General features: G+C 52.3%; 1 protein-coding gene across 2 annotated transcripts; it reads left to right on the forward strand.

Annotated features, from left to right (window-relative positions):
- The first annotated feature begins 4165 nt into the window (after positions 1–4165).
- Positions 4166–11918, forward strand: LOC123363134 (oocyte zinc finger protein XlCOF6-like). Of its 2 annotated transcripts, none has more exons than XM_045003984.1 (4): positions 4166–4288; positions 6144–6270; positions 6576–6677; positions 7954–11918. In XM_045003984.1, exons 1-4 carry the CDS (start codon positions 4265–4267, stop codon positions 9939–9941), a joined length of 2241 nt encoding a protein of 746 aa, XP_044859919.1. In that variant the 5' UTR covers positions 4166–4264; the 3' UTR covers positions 9942–11918. The 2 variants fall into 2 exon arrangements, with proteins under 2 accessions (XP_044859919.1, XP_044859918.1); XM_045003983.1 differs by having other exon boundaries at positions 7951–11917.
- Positions 11919–17993: the final 6075 nt, after the last annotated feature.

The raw sequence follows: 17993 nt of genomic DNA on the forward strand, positions 1-17993 counted from the left end.
CCGAGTTTTCGCCCCGCACCCCCCTGCCCGGCTCCGACGCCGCCGAGCGTTCACCCCACGCCCCCCTGCCCAGCTCTGACGCGGCTGAGCGTTCGCCCCGCGCCCCCCTGCCCGGCTCCGACGCTGCCGAGCATTTGCCCCGCGCCCCCCTGCCCGGCTCCGACGCGGCCGAGCCTTCGCCCCGCGTCCCCCTGCTCGGCTCCGACGCCGCCGAGCTTTGCCTGCATCCCCATGCCCCTCTAGCAGGCATAATTATACCTGCAACGCACACCCTCGGTCCCACCCCTTACATGGGCGTGTCCCATTTGGGGAGGTCATGAGTCTGGGGTCTTCGTCCCACCTCTGTTGTACCCCATGGGAGGGGTGAGGAGTGGGGTTGTGCTACCGTCAGGGACAGGCGTTTCTTTGGCCTTTCAGTGTTTTATACCTTCCCCCCAACCCCCTTGTGCCTCCCGACTGGTTGCTTGACTTGCCTGGAGATAGGGCTGGGCAGTCTTCAAGTGTGCGCTCGGCTACTCCCCTCCCACCATGCCCAGTAACACTTCCACCGTTATCATCTGTTCTGCACTTCAACTGTTCTTAGCCGGTCCCGTGATACTAACAAACCCAGCTGGCCAGGCAGAAGCAACACACGCAGTGTCTGTGTCCTTTGTTCACACATATTAGTAAGAATATAAGTGTATCGAGAATCAAACAGGCAAACAAGGTGAAAAATACAGGCCTGAATCCTCCATTATCACTTGCACTCCTAATACCACTGAACGCAGAGCTCTCGGCTGCGCTGCTCCCAAAGGAACAGAACCCGCCCGCTCAGGATCCCTGCTCCGTGTCCCACAGCTCCGGTACATGTATAGCGACAACAGGGATACGGTTAACATCAGAGAGCTGAGATTCAAGCGAGGGACAGAAAGAATGTTGGAAACAAACGGTTACGTATGAAACAAAATCATAACATGCTCGCTAGCCCCTAAACAGAACTCTCAAGGCATGGCCCCGGCTCCTGCAAGCTGGCTGGCCCCCAGCCTTTCCCCAGCCTTCTCAACCCCTTCCCATAAGATCAAGCCAACTTGTTCATATAGATTGAAGAACATAAGAACGGCCGTACTGGGTCAGACCAAAGGTCCATCTAGCCCAGTATCTGTCTACCAACAGTGGCCAATGCCAGGTGCCCCTGAGGGAGTGAACCTACCAGGCAATGATCAAGTGATCTCTCTCCTGCCATCCATCTCCATCCTGTGACGAACAGGGGCTAGGGACACCATTCCTTACCCATCCTGGCTAATAGCCATTTATGGACTTAACCTCCATGAATTTATCCAGTTCTCCTTTAAACGCTGTTATAGTCCCAGCCTTCACAACCTCCTCAGGTACGGAGTTCCACAGGTTGACTGTGCGCTGCGTGAAGAACTTCCTTTTATTTGTTTTAAACCTGCTGCCCATTAATTTCATTTGGTGACCCCTAGTTCTTATATTATGGGAATAAGTAAATAACTTTTCCTTATCTACTTTCTCCACATCACTCATGATTTTATAGACCTCTATCATATCCCCCCTTACTCTCCTCTTTTCCAAGCTGAAGAGTCCTAGCCTCTTTAATCTTTCCTCATATGGGACCTGTTCCAACCCCCTAATCATTTTAGTTGCCCTTTTCTGAACCTTTTCTAGTGCCAGTATATCTTTTTTGAGATGAGGAGACCACATCTGTACGCAGTATTCGAGATGTGGGCGTACCCTGGATTTATATAAGGGCAATAAGATATTCTCAGTCTTATTCTCTATCCCCTTTTAAATGATTCCTAACATCCAGTTTGCTTTTTTGACTGCCTCTGCACACTGCATGGACATCTTCAGAGAACTGTCCACGATGACTGCAAGATCTTTTTCCTGACTCGTTGTAGCTAAATCAGCCCCCATCATACTGTATGTATAGTTGGGGTTATTTTTTCCAATGTGCATTACTTTACATTTATCCACATTAAATTTCATTTGATCTTTTTGAAGTTCTTCACAATCTGCTTTGGTCTTAACTATCTTGAGCAGTTTAGTATCATCTGCAAACTTTGCCACCTCACTGTTTACCCCTTTCTCCAGCTCATTTATGAATAAGTTGAATAGGATTGGTCCTAGGACTGACCCTTGGGGAACACCACTAGTTACTCCTCTTGATTCTGAGAATTTACCCTTAATTCCTACCCTTTGTTCCCTGTCTTTTAGCCAGTTCTCAATCCATGAAAGGACCTTCCCTTTTATCCCATGACAGCTTAATTTACATAAGAGCCTTTGGTGAGGGACCTAGTCAAAGGCTTTCTGGAAATCTAAGTACACTATGTCCACTGGATCCCCCTTGTCCACATGTTTGTTGACCCCTTCAGAGAACTCTAATAGATTAGTAAGACACAATTTCCCTTTACAGAAACCATGTTGACTTTTGCCCAACAATTTATGTTCTTCTATGTGTCTAACAATTTTATTCTTTACTATTGTTTTGAAGGAGACTGGGGGTTCATCTACACCCCAGATATACTGTAAACAGGATAAGCCCAAGTGTTCTTGTTTTGTCCTGCAACCTCCAAAATCTAGTGACTAGCATTTTGCTCAGTCCGTTGTGAATTGTACAGTACTTAATTTGCACATGACTGCGGAAATAAAGGAAGAGGGAGGCACTCGTCAGGACCCTAATTGGGCCCTGGGTGATCACTACTTCCCACCGCCCAACACAGATGTAATGAGGTTGAGTAGTGCCCGTATAAGAAAAATTAAAACTACTGATTATGCCTCAAAAAAGTTTTTTAGCAACTTTCGACTATAAAAGCAACACGGACAAAATAAGAAAAGCAAGATTAAAGACCAGCACGGAATAAGGATTAATATAAATGGCAAGTTATACTGAAGACAAGCACAAGTACATGTAAAATTATTATTCATTAGCTACTTACTGCTATTTTAACACTATAGTATCGATACAACTTGAGATCAAGTCTGCCCGAGCAACCAGACTTCTTCACTCCATAACCTTAGCCTGCATTCACCCGAGAATACGTTACCCTTCAGTCGGCCGTTTTCCGCACGGCCAGGTACAGACGGTCGCGAAGTGCACGTCCCTTAGGTTCAGGGGGTGTGGGTCAGGTTTCCCTTATGTCCGAAACGCACACACAGCCCTGTGCCTTTGTACTTTTTATCTGATCTGTCCACTATGTCTTAAAACAGATCGACCGATGAGGGTCAACCAAATCTTTATTGTGGTTAGCGTTGTCACCTTGGCTGTATAATTTATGCTTATGTATTTTCTTGTAGCCAATTGTTTTAACTGTGAGTTAGACAAGCTGTGCCCCGGGGCACAACTTATCTCCTTTTATTGGAGTTAGAATGTGTTATCTGGCTGCAGTGCGTTTTGACCACAAGTCTTAGCTTACTTCTGCCAAGCGTGCCCCCTTCGCCTCTGCCAAGCGTGCCCTTTTTACCCTTCCTGATTTGCATCATCACCTCACACAACAAAAAATGGCCTCCTCTGACCAACCCCCAAACCACCTCTGCTGGAAAGAAAGTACTGAGCATAGCATCCTGGAATCTCAGGGTTGGAAGGGACCTCAGGAGGTATCTAGTCCAACCCCCTGCTCAAAGCAGGACCAGCCCCAACTAAATCATCCCAGCCAGAGCTTTGTCAAGCCTGACCTTAAAAACCTCTAAGGAAGGAGATTCCACCCCCTCCCTAGGGAACCCATTCCAGTGCTTCACCACCCTCCTGGTGAAATAGTGTTTCCTAATATCCAACCTAAACCTCCCCCACTGCAACTTGAGACCATTGCTCCTTGTTCTGTCATCTGCCACCACTGAGAACAGCCGAGCGCCATCCTCTCTGAACCCCCCTTTCAGGTAGCTGAAGGCTGCTATCAAAGCCCCCTCCCGCCCCCTTCTCCACCAGTCACCCCGGGGCTGGGGCAAGTAGCTAATGGGAGGAACCAGCCCCGCCCCTAACACGCTTTAGGGTGGGTGGATTTTGGACCCAGAACCAACTTCTGTTACTGGCGCCTTACACCTGGCCTGGCCGCGACCCCCGCCCCATCGCGGGCTGGGCCCTGGAGCTCCTGCCGTTCGCACGTGGGGGCGGGGTCTCCGGTAATTACACACACGTGGCGCGGCGGGGGGGGGTCAGAGAGCCCCGCAGGAGGCGCTGCCCGGGCGGAGCGGGAGCGTGCGGGGAGCCGGCGGCTCCCATGTGCAGGGCTCGGCGGGGTCCCCGCTCGGCTGCGGCGGCGCCCGGGCCATGGCTGGCGGGGCCCCTGCTCGGGTAGGAGCCGGGGGAAGCTGCGGGTGCTGGGCGGGACCGGGGGGTGGCTCCCAGCAGGGCGAGGGAGGGGCTGGGCCGCTCGCGGGGACCCCGCCTCGCCGGGCCCTGGCGGCCTCCTCGGGGGCTGCGGGGAGCAGCTTCCCCTGCTCCCGGGAACAGCTGCCCCGCTGCTGCCCCCGCCTCGCGCTCAGGGGAGCTGGGGGCGGCCCCCGGGCATAGGGCTGTAACGGGGGGGAGTCCCGGGGCTGCCATCCGCTGGTGCCAGGCAGGGCAGGGGGCGGGTTCCCCTGGCCCCACGCCGCTGGGCACCTGCACTCCATGGGGATAAGCCCTGGAGCCGGGACTGGGCGCCAGCCAAGCCTGGCCCAGCACGTGGCGTGTGCGCTAGGATCGGGGCCCGAGGTTGGGGCGCTGCTGACATGCAGCGTGTCCCCTGGCCCCCTGCAGGTAACGCGCCACCCTTCTGCCCTTCCCAATGTGTTGGCTGGGCAGAGAGACAAGGCGGGTGAGGGAATCTCTCTTGCTGGAGCCGCTTGGCTCTCTCCCCAGCAGAAGCTGGTCCAGTTAAAGATCTGACCTCACCCACCTTGTCTCTCTAATCTCCTTGCACCAACAGGGCAGACGTGCCAAACCCGTGGGGAAAAATGCAGAAATTTGGGCTTGTTTTGGGGTTAATTGGCTTGTGAGTTGCTTGTTGGCTAGTTTCAGAGTAGTAGCCCTGTTAGTCTGTATCCCCAAAAAGAACAGGAGTACTTGTGGCACCTTAGAGACTAACACATTTATTTCAGCTACAGCTCACTTCTTCGGCTGCATAGAATGGAACGCACAGACAGGAGATATTTATACGTACAGAGAACATGACAAGCTGGAAGTACTCATACCAACAGGAAGAGTCTAATCAATTGAGATGAGCTATCGTCAGCAGGAGAAAAAAAACTTTTGAAGTGATAATTAAGATGACCCACAGAAGGTGTGAGGAGAACTTAACATAGGGGAATAGATTCAATTAGTGCAATGACCCAACCATTCCCAGTCCCTGTTTAAGCCTGAGTTAATTGTATCTAATTTGCATATTAATTCGAGTTCAGCAGTCTCTCTTTGGAGTCCATTCTATGTGTTCTATTCTGTGTGTTCCATTCTATGCATCCGAAGATTTCAGTAGGCTTTAAATCAGCCCCCTGTGAGATAGACCATGGAGATGTGTTTTCGCGAGAAGCCGTAATCTCCTATTAGGTGTGGAGATTGTATATGTGCAATTTATAGAGGTGATGGAGTCAACACACTGTAAGGAATAACCCACTAGTGGGGCACAGAAAGGCGGGGTGCAGAACTATATACTCAAAAGACAAAACCTCTGGCTAGTAAAGTGCCTCCAACCAATCATGACTTTACTTTTCTCTCATGCAAGCTCCTATGTCACTGACCGATGTTGCTCGGGAGGTTCTGGTTGGTCAGAAGGGGCCTATAGCAAGTGATTGGCCAATGTATTGTGTGAGACTAAGACTTCCAGTTGTCCAGGAAGAGTGGAGGAGAGGCCTGTGTGCGTAGAGATGGAGCAATGAGGAAGCCATGTAGCAGCAGCAGTAAAGTTCAGACTACAACTTCTAAGCTCCTTTGGGGCTTTTTATCTTTTTGTTGAGGTGCTCAGATACCACTGGATAAATTAGTGAGCAGTGACTCTGTACCAAACGCAGTTCCTATTCCTGGGAGTTTACACGTGTCCAAAAATGAGACTGTGTATGAAACATCCACAGCAGAATAAAAACATGCTGCACAGCATAGAAACACGTCCCTCTGCCTGGCTGAGTCTCAGGGCATCAGCAGTCGGTGCTGAGTGTGTCCTTCTGGATTTCAGATGCCAGTGACATTTGAGGACGTCACTGTCTATTTCACCCTTGAGGAGTGGGAGAAATTGACAGAATGGCAGAAGGCGCTGTACTGGGAGGTGATGAGGGAGAATTATGATCATCTGATTTCACTAGGTAAAGAGCAGTTTTCATTGCTTGACTGCATGTTGGAGGAGCTTGACGTTCCTGGGTGGGATCAGAGATTGAGGCGAATATCTGAGCCCGCAGCTTTCCTGGTACATAAAAAGCTGCAGAGTTTTTGCAAATGAACATTGAAGTGCCGAGTCCTGGCCCCGCTGCGAGTGATGCTGCTCAGATGCGGGTGTGGATTGCTAGCGCGGTTGAGAGCCTCTTGCTCCAGGGGGTGGGAATTGTGAAGTCGAGCACAGGGTGGAAGGAGAACCTTGCAGACTGTTGTGTAATCCTGTCTTTGTGAACAGGGTATCCAGTTCCCAGAGCTGCTTTTGTGTCGCTGAACAATCCGGAGGAAGAGCCATTGCTCTGGGAGCATCAGGATCTGGAAGAAATAGAATTACCTGAGAGTGAGTAGGAACTTTACTAGCTTCCCTGCCATAGAAACGGTGAGCAGATTGTTACCATCTGAGACAAGAGCAGCAATCAGAGATGAGTATGTGTGTTGGGCTATACTGGGAAAGTGATCCAGGCCGTTATCAATCCCAGGGAGGGACCCATGGGAGAGTTTACTGTCTAGTGAAAAGAATGAATTTTTGTTTTGGGGAGATTAACTGGAGGACGAGAGCCAATGGAGTGTGGAGCTGGAATGGAAGATTCAAGGATTTTTAGAGCAAACGCAGAATGGGTTGATATCCGAATATCCAGGAAAACTCTCTGAGGCCTGGTCTACACTGGGAGGGGGATCGATCTAAGTTATGCAGCTTCAGCTGAAGTCGACTTACTTAAATCAACTTACCATGGTGTCTTCACTGTGTTTTGTCGACTGCTGCTGCTCCCCCGTCGACTCTGCCTATGCCTCTCATGGTAGTGGTTTAGTCTAGGAGTTGATGGGAGAGCGCTTGGGGGTCGATTTATCATGTCTACACTAGACGTGATAAATCAACCCCTGTTGGCTCCATCGCAGCCTGCTGATCCTGCGGGTAGTGTAAACATACCCTGAGGGGTCCATGCTGTGAAACCTGTTATCTGAACAGGACTTACTCCTGCAAGTGTGCTCCTGAAGTCTGCTTCAGAGAAGCCCTCAGCTACATCGACCTTACAACTTAATTCAATACCACACACTTCTTGAAAAACTGTTCTAACATCCAGCCATATTTTTGTCACCCGTATCTCACCTTACTCCAAAGACAGTCCTGCTGATTTCAATGGGTGTGCCTAATGCAAGGTAGCCCCGCTGATTTCAATGGCAGTGCCTAATGCAAGGTAGTCCCGCTGATTTCAATGGCAGTGCCTAATGCAAGGTAGCCCCGCTGATTTCAGTGGCAGTGCCTAATGCAAGGTAGCCCCGCTGATTTCAGTGGCAGTGCCTAATGCAAGGTAGCCCCGCTGATTTCAGTGGCAGTGCCTAATGCAAGGTAGCCCCGCTGATTTCAGTGGCAGTGCCTAATGCAAGGTAGCCCCGCTGATTTCAATGGCAGTGCCTAATGCAAAGTGGCAGAATCCGACCCGTAATTAGGCCAGGCTCACACTTGCTGCTCGCAGTGTATTGAGCCGCAGCTGTAGCAGACCTGCGTGACAAGGGCTGAAATGTCTTGGAAGCAAGTGTTAGTTGGTAACAGATTTGGTCTTTGCAACCAACACATGTGGATGCCCAGAATGTTTTTTTCTTTTTAATTCCAGCAGCTGATTTCAGGCTCCTAATTAAGGAGGATGAGGATGATAAGGAAACTGCTGAGAACCTGGGACAACTCGAGACACCGTTCAGAGACCCGGGAAAGGAATATAATTTGCTTTTTTCTATCCAGGGCAGCCTTGCTGTGAGGAGCAGACACAAACGAGCTGAAGGCCACCGGAAAGGAAAGCACGTTGGAACCACAAACCCACAGCAGCTCAGTCCAGATGAGAAACCTCACAAATGTAGCGAATGTGGGAAAAGCTTCCAGAAGCGCGGGAATCTGAAACGCCACTTTCGGACGCACAGCGGGGAGAGACCCTACCCCTGCCCGGAGTGTGGAAAGAGCTTTCGCCAAAAGCGCCATCTGGTAACGCATCAGAGAACCCATTCAGGGGTGGCGCCGTATAACTGCCCCCAGTGCGGGAGGAGCTTCAGCACGTCTGCCCGCTTTAAAACACACCAGAGCACCCACCTGGGAGAGAGGGCGATTCATTGCAGCGAGGGCGGGGAAGGCTTCCAGACACGCAGGGTTCTTCAGGTTCACCAGCGAACTCACGCTGGGGAGGAGCTGCACTTGCCTAATGACTGTGGGAGAAGTTTCAGCTGTAAGCAAACCCTTAGGGTGCACCAGAGAATTCACGCTGGAGAGAAACCGTACAGAAGCCCTGGCTGCGGGGAAAGCTTTTGCACGTCCGTGCCTCTCAAACTGCAGCAGCAGATCCACATGGGGGAGCGGCCCCATACGTGCGACGAGTGTGGGAAAAACTTCCGGAAGAGCGAGCACCTGAAGCGGCACAATCGGATCCACACAGGGGAGCGACCCTTCGCGTGCACGGCGTGCGAGAAGAGCTTTGTCCAGAAGCAGCACCTGGTGAAGCACCAGAGGATCCACACGGGCGAGCGGCCCTATCTGTGCAATGAGTGCGGGAAGAGCTTCCGGTTACGCAGGGATCTCGGCATTCACCAGCAAACCCACACAGGAAAGAGGCTCCACGTGTGTGAGGCTTGCGGGAAGAGCTTCAGCCACAGGCAGTCGCTCGTGAGACACGCGAGAACTCACGCCGGGGGGAGCACCTACACGTGTAACGACTGCGGAGCAGGCTTCGCGGTGCACAAGCAGCTCCAAGAGCATCGGCAAAGTCACGCTGCGCAGAAGGCCTCCGAGCACACCTGCAGTGAGTGTGGGAAGGGCTTCCGGAGGAGCGAGAACCTGAAGCGCCATTTTCACATGCACACAGGGGAGCGCCCGTTCCTCTGCACCGAGTGCGGGAAAAGCTTCATCCAGAAGCAGCACCTGGTGACGCACCAGAGAACCCACACGGGCGAGCGGCCCTACCTGTGCAGTGAGTGCGGGAAGAGCTTCAGCACCGGCGAGTGCCTGAAGATCCACCGGAGAACCCACACGGGCGAGCGGCCCTACCTGTGCAGCGAGTGCGGGAAGAGCTTCCGGACACACCGGGTGCTGAAAGTTCACCAGCAAACTCACACCGGGGAGAGTCCCTTCATCTGCTGCGACTGCGGCAAGAGCTTTCGGCACAAGCAGTCTCTGGTGACGCACCAGAGGACGCACGCTGGCGAGAAGCCCTACAGCTGCACCCTTTGCGGAGACGCCGTCAGGACTCTCCAGCTCCTCAGGATGCATCAGCACCAGCACACAGGGGTCCGGCTTTACACCTGCAGCGAGTGCGGGAAGAGCTTCCAGAAGAGCAAGAACTTGAAACGCCACTGTAAGACTCACACGGGGGAGAGACCTTACTCGTGCACCCAGTGTGGAAAGGGCTTCATTCAGAAGCATCATCTCCTCAAGCACCAGCGAACCCTCCACGGGGACAGAGCACATGTGGGTGGGGGATACGCACCCGTCTGCCCCCAGGGTGAACGTCTGCAGTGTCCCCTGGAAACCCACTTGCACACGGAGGAGCTGAGTGGGGAGCTCCCATTCCGGGTGGTCATTGTCGAGGACTTTCCTTTTCCTGGCAATGAGGCACCGGGGTAATAGCCTATCTGGAAGGAGATGGCAGATGAACATCTCAAGCATTGGGAACTGAATCCAGGAAAATCTCCTGGGTGAGTGAAGATCAACAAAAAGATATTGGAGATTCTCCCAATTGCTGTGAACATCTAACGAGCCACAAGAAATCCAGGGTAACCATCTACCCCTTTTAAATATGGGGAGATGTAGAAACACATATCTGGGGAAAAACTCCTCAGCAAAGTGGCCGCCTTATGGACTTAGGAATGGAAGGAATTCTTTCAGGTGTATGAACTTCTGCTCAGCCAGGGAAGGCTGTCAGAGAGCGACTTTCAGAAACAAGCAATGAACTGTTCAGCACAAGGGAGCCCACACAGGAGAGAGGCCAGATCGATGGGTGTATGACTGGAGATCACTGAGCAGAGTAATAACCAAAGGAAGGAGACGAGATGTCTAGCGTGGTGAAGGGGGAATCATTGCAAATAACAGGCGGACACGGAGCAATGGTAAATGTCGGCTGAATCTCAGTCCTACTTGTCTGTGACACGGTCTCCCAGAGGAAGCTGAGGAAGCCCCAAAGCTGGGACCTTTTACAAGAAGATTGAGCAAAGCCTGGGGGAGTGGTGCTGCCATGGCGAAGGGGAGGAGCGGTTAGGGTGACCAGACGTCTCGATATTCAGGTGTTTGTCCCACGTTCTGACCGATCTTTGTCCCAATATTTTTTGCTCTGCCGGCAGCACTTGGCTCTTTTTTTTTTTTTTTTTGCTTTGCTGGTGGACTCCCTCCCCTGCCCCTTGTGTCCCGATATTTTCTCCCTCTCATCTGGTCACCCTGGGAGTGGTTGAGGTGGCTTAATATGTGTCTCGTGTTCAGCTGCAAAATCAAGTTATCATCCACAGCAGACCAGTGAAGGGAGAAACCAGGACTCAAGTACAACAGCTGGAAATGAAAACCAGACCCAACCCACCTGTTCGAGGGGATGCCCAGGTAAGGCCAGATCCTCAGCTGGTGTGAACTGGTGTCGCAACAGTGACCTCAAAGGCGCTATCCCAGTTCACACCAGCTGAGGATCAGGCTGTCCTTCAAAGTGGTGCCCAGAGGAAGGACGTGAGTGGATTTGCTGTTTGACAACGCTCCAAGTAATGGCCCTGCAAATTTCAGAAATGCTCCTGAGAATGAGTCCTCCTCAAATCTATAGGCCAAAGGCATCCCTGATGTAAATATCCTGACTTCAGTGGCAATACACCAGTGGTTTGTTTGGCCCTTGGTCTCATGCTATAAACAGGAGATGAAGCATTGCCAGTGTTTGCGTGTATTTCACTACTTAAAGAAACAAGCTGCGTGGGCTGTCGCAGACAGGCCAACCAATTGTCCAGCCTTGGGTACAGGATATCCCATGTGCTTTGTTTCAAGGCAGTTCTATTAGAAACGTACCAAAGTTTATCTGGAGAAAAGACCCGACGGGGGGTACAGATGGGTTTTGTTTCTTTCATCGTGTCCATCGTGGAGCACCCTGAAGGGTCAAGTAGGAACACACCCAGTAACCCCCCCAAGGGCTGAAGAAAGCTCCTTGCCCCAGCAGGTGCAGAGGGAGCCTCGTGAAGCAGGTTCCCGCAGGCCGGTTACAAGAGCCCCGCTTGTGATGCTGAGCTCATGGGATAAAGCTGGGAGGCGGGCATTAGCCATCTAGAGATGTGGGGCTGGGCTGCTCGTGGCGCGGGGCGTTCTGCCCGCCTGCCGATGCCCAGGAGAGCAGGCAGCACCGCCTGGGAGGTGCAGCTTCTGGAAAAGAAATCCACGTGAGAGGTCAGCGCTGCCCACCAGCAGGGGAGGTGGGCAGAGGAGGGAGCAGGCATTGGAGGCTCCCGGACTTCTACGGGCGCTGTGCAAGAGAGGGCCAATAAACAGACTGCCCTCAACAGGAGTTGTGGCTGAATTTTGTCCAGCAGGTCTAACAGCGAGAGCATTGCGGGGGAAATTCAGCCCATGCAGATGGCCTATGCACCTCTTAAATCCCACTTTGGCCAGCGGCCCCAGCATGCACACACGTACACTGGTGCTCAGCGAGCGAGCACAAGTATCACTAGCAGTCTGGCTGTGGCAACAATGGAGACATGACTGAGCTGGGCCGAGTACAAACACGCCTGAAAGCAGCGGGTCTGTGTTCTGCACGGCTCAGCTGTGCCTCTGCTACCCGTGCTGCTGCCGCAAAACTGCTAGTGATACTTGTGCTAGCTTGGTGCGAGTGTGCGTGCACAAGCAGGAGCCTCGTGCCCTCGCACGGAGAGTAGACATAGTTTCGGAGCGAACAGCTCACGAAATGTAGCCATAGAGGCAGGTATGTTGTGAGCCACACCCTAGGAGCCGTGAGCTCCTGAGTTCTGGTGCTGACTCCCTTGGGGGCTTGGGGAGATCAGGTACTGTCCTGGTGCCCTGTTTCCTGATGGCTCACACAGGGCGGACGGGAGGGGGTTGGGAGGGTTATCTAGCACTTGAGCTTGGCTGCCGCTCGATGTCCCCTAAGGGAGTGAGCGGTGGGACGGGAGAGCAATCCGGTTAGCTGGGGTGGCTTGGAGGCTTTGGGCGGTATCCCTGTTCTGTCAGGATGTGCTGACACTGTACCGAAATGAACGGGAGGGACTCGTAGGGTAACCCTCAGCTGCCTGCTCTCCCCATGGCCTTTCTGGGGCAGGGGGGAGGTTCTGAATCAGAGGGTTGCTGGGTCTAGCTTCTTGTGTCTGTTCTGCTGGAGGCTTGGCATTAAAGCAACAGCAGGTGTGTAACATGGAAACACCTGCTGCTGCTTCATGGAATCGGTTCGGCTGATTCGTGTTCTCTGTTTCCTCTGCCCCCCACCTGCATTTTTATCCAGTGCCAGAAAAGATCTGGGTTCCGTTAGCGCTCAGCTGTGTCAACTCTCGTTTGCCACCTTAACTCAGCCCCCCCCACCCCCACTGCATTGGTGGCAGCACAACTAGTCACTGTACTCTTGGGGGCAGTGTGTCTAGGGGACTGACGAGTCGGAGACTGATAAATGTGGTTTTACAGGGACACTGGGGCATGGGACAGAAAGCACAAACCTGTGGGCGAAGTGACCCTCCCCTAAATGAACCAAGACTCTGACCTGCTAAAGATGCAGGGAAACTGCAGCTCATAGGTCTGAGTCCATCAGTGAACAGGGCCTAGGAGGGCTTCCAGTGGGGTCTACAGCTCTGGTCAAAATGACGGTGACGCTCTAGGGAGTTGCTGTGCATGACCTGGCTGGGAACGGGGCTACTGTCCCCACCCCAGCCAACCACTCTAACAACCCAGTGACGATTCCCCTCTGTCCCTCTAAGGCTGTTCAGCTCAGCGGGGTGGTACGTGCTGTCTGGCTGACTTTCCCCTGAGAGGGGCTGAGGGTAGGGTCTTTTCTGACCAGGGACCTCACTGCGGGAACTCCTTCCCCGGGATACCTGCCACAGCCCTCGGCGCTTTGCTGGGAGGGTCAGTCCAGCCGGGACAGTTTGGACTCCATTTTTTTCTCCACAAGGAAGGAAGGAGGGACTTGTATCTAAAGCATTGGCGTGGGGTCAGGCCACCCCAGGTATTTGCGGGCGTGACCCCAGCCAGCTGCTTAATCTCTTTGTGCTCCACTGTCCCCAGCTGCAGATAGAGTAAAACTCAGCTGCTTGAAAGCAGGGTGGTGAGACTTAATAGTAATGAAGCATTTGGAAAAAAGTGCTTGGGAATGGGAAAGCCCCAGGGCCTGTTCTATTTTCTACTTTGTCTAAAGAGCCAGACGCTGGAGCCTAGAACTTGGCATTTAACAATAAAATAAAGGAGCCTTTTCCCCCGGCAGTGGCTTTTCACACTCCTGCTTCATCCAAGAGATTTGGCAGCTACACGAGTACTTCGAAAACAAAATCTTCAGCTCCCTGGTAAATGTTTCCATTTTCCACCCCACCCAGCTCTTCTCTGTCCTTGCACGGCTGAGACGCTGATTTCCCAGGTTCATCACGAATCGCTCCGAGGAGGGGCGCAGAGTGAGGGCTTGTCTACGTGGCGAAGTTGACGGGTAGAACTGTAGTGGTATAATACCCGTGTAGTCCAGCTCCCGGTGAGAATCACATGGCCATGGGATCAAACACAACCTGTAACCCTATCCCGGGTGTGTTGTTCCCTCCCCTGAGACACAGGCGAGGGCCCTGTCCTTTTTCTTTTTTTCCTCCTTATACTTTGGCCACACTTGTATCATAACTTGTCAGGCCAATAGAGTTTCAGGGGCTTGAACATACGCAGCAGGTGCTGCTGTGCAAGGCTGAAGACTGGGCTAGTGATGAGAGAACATTTGCAACAGGACGGGCAAAAATGCTCAACCAGGCAGGCCCCGATGAACTTACAGCAACGTCTCCCAACCTTTTTGGGGGGAGCTACCATTTACCAGTGGCAGAATCCCAGCCAGTGTCTGCTGCCTCCCATTCGCCTCTGACCTACAAGGAAGTTGAGCTGCTCCTGACCCCGGTCTCATGCTCACGGTGCTGTGGGGCAGGCAGCAGGGTGGTGCCAGGGCTCCTGCACAGAGGCGCATCACTAAGGAGAGGGGACAGTGTGCCTCTGGTCCCAGTAGTGCTCTGGTAGGCACCAAACGTGGCCGCCTCTGCAAAACGGAGGGTACAGATCACGTAACACTGAATATGGTAACGGAATTTCTGGAGCTTTTTGCCATCTGTCCCCATTCAAGTCCCTGAGTATCTGGGCACCTCAAAGTTTAGGTTGAAGGCAGCTTGTAACTAGTCTGCTGTTTGTTACCAGTTTTGCTTTGTTTTTCACTGAAAGTGGGTTTCAATCTTTCCCTGGTGTATGTCGAATACAGGGTATCTGCCCCCCGTTGAGCTGTCTGGAAGGGCACGAATACCAACCTCAGGGCAGACTGTTAAAAACCAGGGCACAAACTCCAGATTGGCTGTGAGTTCTATACTGAGATTTCACCAACCAAGTATAAATTCCTCAGGCACTGTAACCGTCTTACCATGGAGTCTCAGACCGTCCCCTGGGGTACTCTGGTCTGTCTGGCCACCCAGGCAAGCTTGCCTGTGCGATAGATGGTCACTTACACCCAAAATCACAAGGATATTCAGGTTGTTCCTAGTCCCAAAGGACCAGTTACTTACCCCAGGTCAATTGCACTTTAGATCTCACACCAAAGGCAATCCTAGAGTAAAGGATCTACAGATTTATTAAGTAAGGAAAAGAAATGAGCGTTATTTACATGGTTAAAGCAGGTAAACGTACCCACGCAAATGAGTTACAACAGGTGATAGAGCTGCTGTAATCTGGCAGTGCTGTACATCTCTTAGGGCTAACCCAGGCACTCCAGTCAGGGCACCCTTCCTCATGCTTAGAAATGTGTCTCCTCCCGAACCTCAAGCAGCAGGGGGACCCCAAATTCTCCTTGTTGGGGCTTTTTATCCCCGTCTCCCCAGAGTCCGAACTGTTGGGCTCATTCACATGATGGCTCATTTGGTTTCAATGGGGCTCCTTGGTGGGCAGGACCGAGCATCATCTGTAGAACCCTGCAGCTGACAGATAATGCTGCTTTCCTGTGTGGTGTCTTACAGAGACAGAGGTTTACAATGCAAACACGATCACTGTACAATGGGCTGCTGAGCAGTGAGATCAATACATACAGCAGCCTACAAGCGTTTCATAAAGTCTAAACACTAATCACATTCTTAGAAGCTTGACATCTATTTGAACAACATTAACACACCGGGGAGCCAGACTGGTTTCCAGCTATGCATGGTCTGTGTTCAGCTGGGGCCTAGGGGCCTTGGCATGAGCTGGCACCTGGTCTGCCAGTGTCACAGTTGGAGTCAATTTTTTTCTGCAGTATGAAGAATACAGGGAACGTGTATTACAGCACATACAGGGAGAGAACAGCTTGAACGGTAGGAGGGGAAACAGCACAGTAAGGATAATGGAGTTCAACCTAGGTGAAGCTACAATAAGGTGGGTGCAAAGCTGGTTGGAAAACGTTCCCAGAGAGCAGTTATCAGTGGTTCACAGTCATGCTGGAAGGGCATAACGAGTGGGGTCCCACAGGGATCGGTTCTGGGTCCCGTTCTGTTCAATAGCTTCATTAATGATTTAGATAATGGCAGAGAGAGTGCACTTATAAAGTGTGCAGACGATACCAATCTGGGAGGGGTTGCAAGTGCTTTGGAGGATAGGATTAAAATTCAAAATGATCTGGATGAAATGGTCTGAGGTAAATAGGATGAAATTCAATAAGGACAAATGCAAAGTGCTCCCCTTAGGAAGGAACCATCAGTTGCACACATACAAAGTGGGAAATGACTGCCTGGGAAGGAGTCCTGCAGAAAAGGATCTAGGGTGAGAGCGGCTCACAAGCTACATATGAGTCAACACTGTTACACTTACAAAAAAAGCAAACATCATTCTGGGATGGGTTAGCAGGAGTGTCGTAAGCAAGACACGAGCAGTAATTTTTCCATTCTACTCGGCTCTGATTAGGCCTCACCTGGAGCATTGTGTCCAGGTCTGGGCACCACATTTCAGGGAAAATGTGGACAAATTGGGGAGAGTCCAAAGAAGAGCAACAAAAATGATGAAAGGTCTAGAAAACATGAGCTATGAGGGAAGCTTGAAAAAACTGGGTTTGTTTAGTTCAGTTTGGGAGAAGACTGAGGGGGGACCTGATAACAGTTTTCAAGTACATAAAAGGTTATTACAAGAAGGAGGGAGAAAAATGGTTCTCCTTAACCTCTGAGGACAGGACAAGAAGCTATGGGCTTAAATAGAAGCCGGGGCAGTTTAGCTTGGAGATTAGGAAAAACTTCCTGTCAGGGTGGTTAAGCACTGGAATAAATTGCCTGGGGAGGTGGTGGAATCTCCCTCATTGGCGATTTTTAAGAGCAGGTTTAGACAAACACCTGTCAGGGATGTGATAGATGGTGCTTGGTCCTGCCGTGAGTGCAGGGGACTGGACTAGAGACCTCTCAAGGGCCCTTCCCGTTCTACGATTCTATGGTGCGGGTGGCTGTGGCGCTCCCATCGCCTCTTGCTGCTCAGGGCTGCAGCTGCTCCTCAGCTTCCACCGCCTTCGCCCGCTTGCAGGCCGTAAGCTCTGCCTGGGCAGGGGGAGCTGGCTGCAGGGGGCAGGGCCCAGGAGCATGGGCCGGAGCAGGTCAGTCTGGGCTGCTGTGGGGAGCCCCAGACCCTCCACCTGCCCTTGGCAGCATGCCCTGGCGGGTTGGATGTGGGTCATGGGCTGCTCTCCACACCCCCCCCCATCGCTTGTGCTTCCCTCTGTGCTGCTGCTGGTGGGGGGGGGGGCTGCCTTCAGAGTGGGGGGAGGCAGAGAACAGCAGCTGCCAGCAGGTGTAATGTCAAAACCTGCTACCTGACAGAATTTGCTATTGACTTGTACTGAGCATGTGCGAATGGATTGAGCATGCTCAGTAATATCTGCTGAAGCCACTGCCCTCTCTGTGCCCTTACTTGGGATTAAAATCTGCTGCCTTCCAGTCACAGGGTTTCAAAGGCAAGGGCGGGTCCAGGCACCAGCGCTCCAAGCGCGTGCTTGGGGCGGCAAGCCGCGGGGGGCGCTCTGCCGGTCACCGCGAGGGCAGCAGGCAGGTTGCCTTCAGCGGCATGCCTGCAGAGAGTCTGCTGGTCCCGCAGCTTCGGCAGACCTCCGGCAGGCGGGCCGCCAAATCCACAGGACCGGAGACCTCCTGCAGGCAAGCCGCCGAAGACAGCCTGCCTGCCGTGCTTGGGGTGGCAAAATACCTAGAGCCGCCCCTGTTCAAAGGGGGGATGAGCAGGGGGCAGAAACGACTGCACAGTTTACATGCACCCTCCCCCTGCCCCCACCCCCAAAAAAGTGTGCCATATATTTTGAGTATTGAATCCCTTATCAGTTTATATAGTCATAGGACTGGAAGGGACTTCGAGAGGTCATCTAGTCCAGGCCCTGCACTCATCGCAGGACCAAGGACAAAGTATATGTCTGCATAACTTCTCCTAGCAGTTCACAAATGTGTCTTATCTGCTGCTGATTTCCTGAATTGC

This window comes from Mauremys mutica, chromosome 2 (assembly GCF_020497125.1).
Source record: "Mauremys mutica isolate MM-2020 ecotype Southern chromosome 2, ASM2049712v1, whole genome shotgun sequence".
NCBI lineage: Eukaryota > Metazoa > Chordata > Testudines > Geoemydidae > Mauremys > Mauremys mutica.

Excerpts from the sequence above, each read along its gene's own strand:
- LOC123363134 (XM_045003983.1), top strand. The coding sequence starts at position 4,265 with ATGGCTGGCGGGGCCCCTGCTCGG. Across the intron at positions 4,289-6,143 it reads CTGGCGGGGCCCCTGCTCGG|ATGCCAGTGACATTTGAGGA; the intron begins GTAGGAGCCGGG and ends TCTGGATTTCAG. Across the intron at positions 6,271-6,575 it reads TGATCATCTGATTTCACTAG|GGTATCCAGTTCCCAGAGCT; the intron begins GTAAAGAGCAGT and ends CTTTGTGAACAG.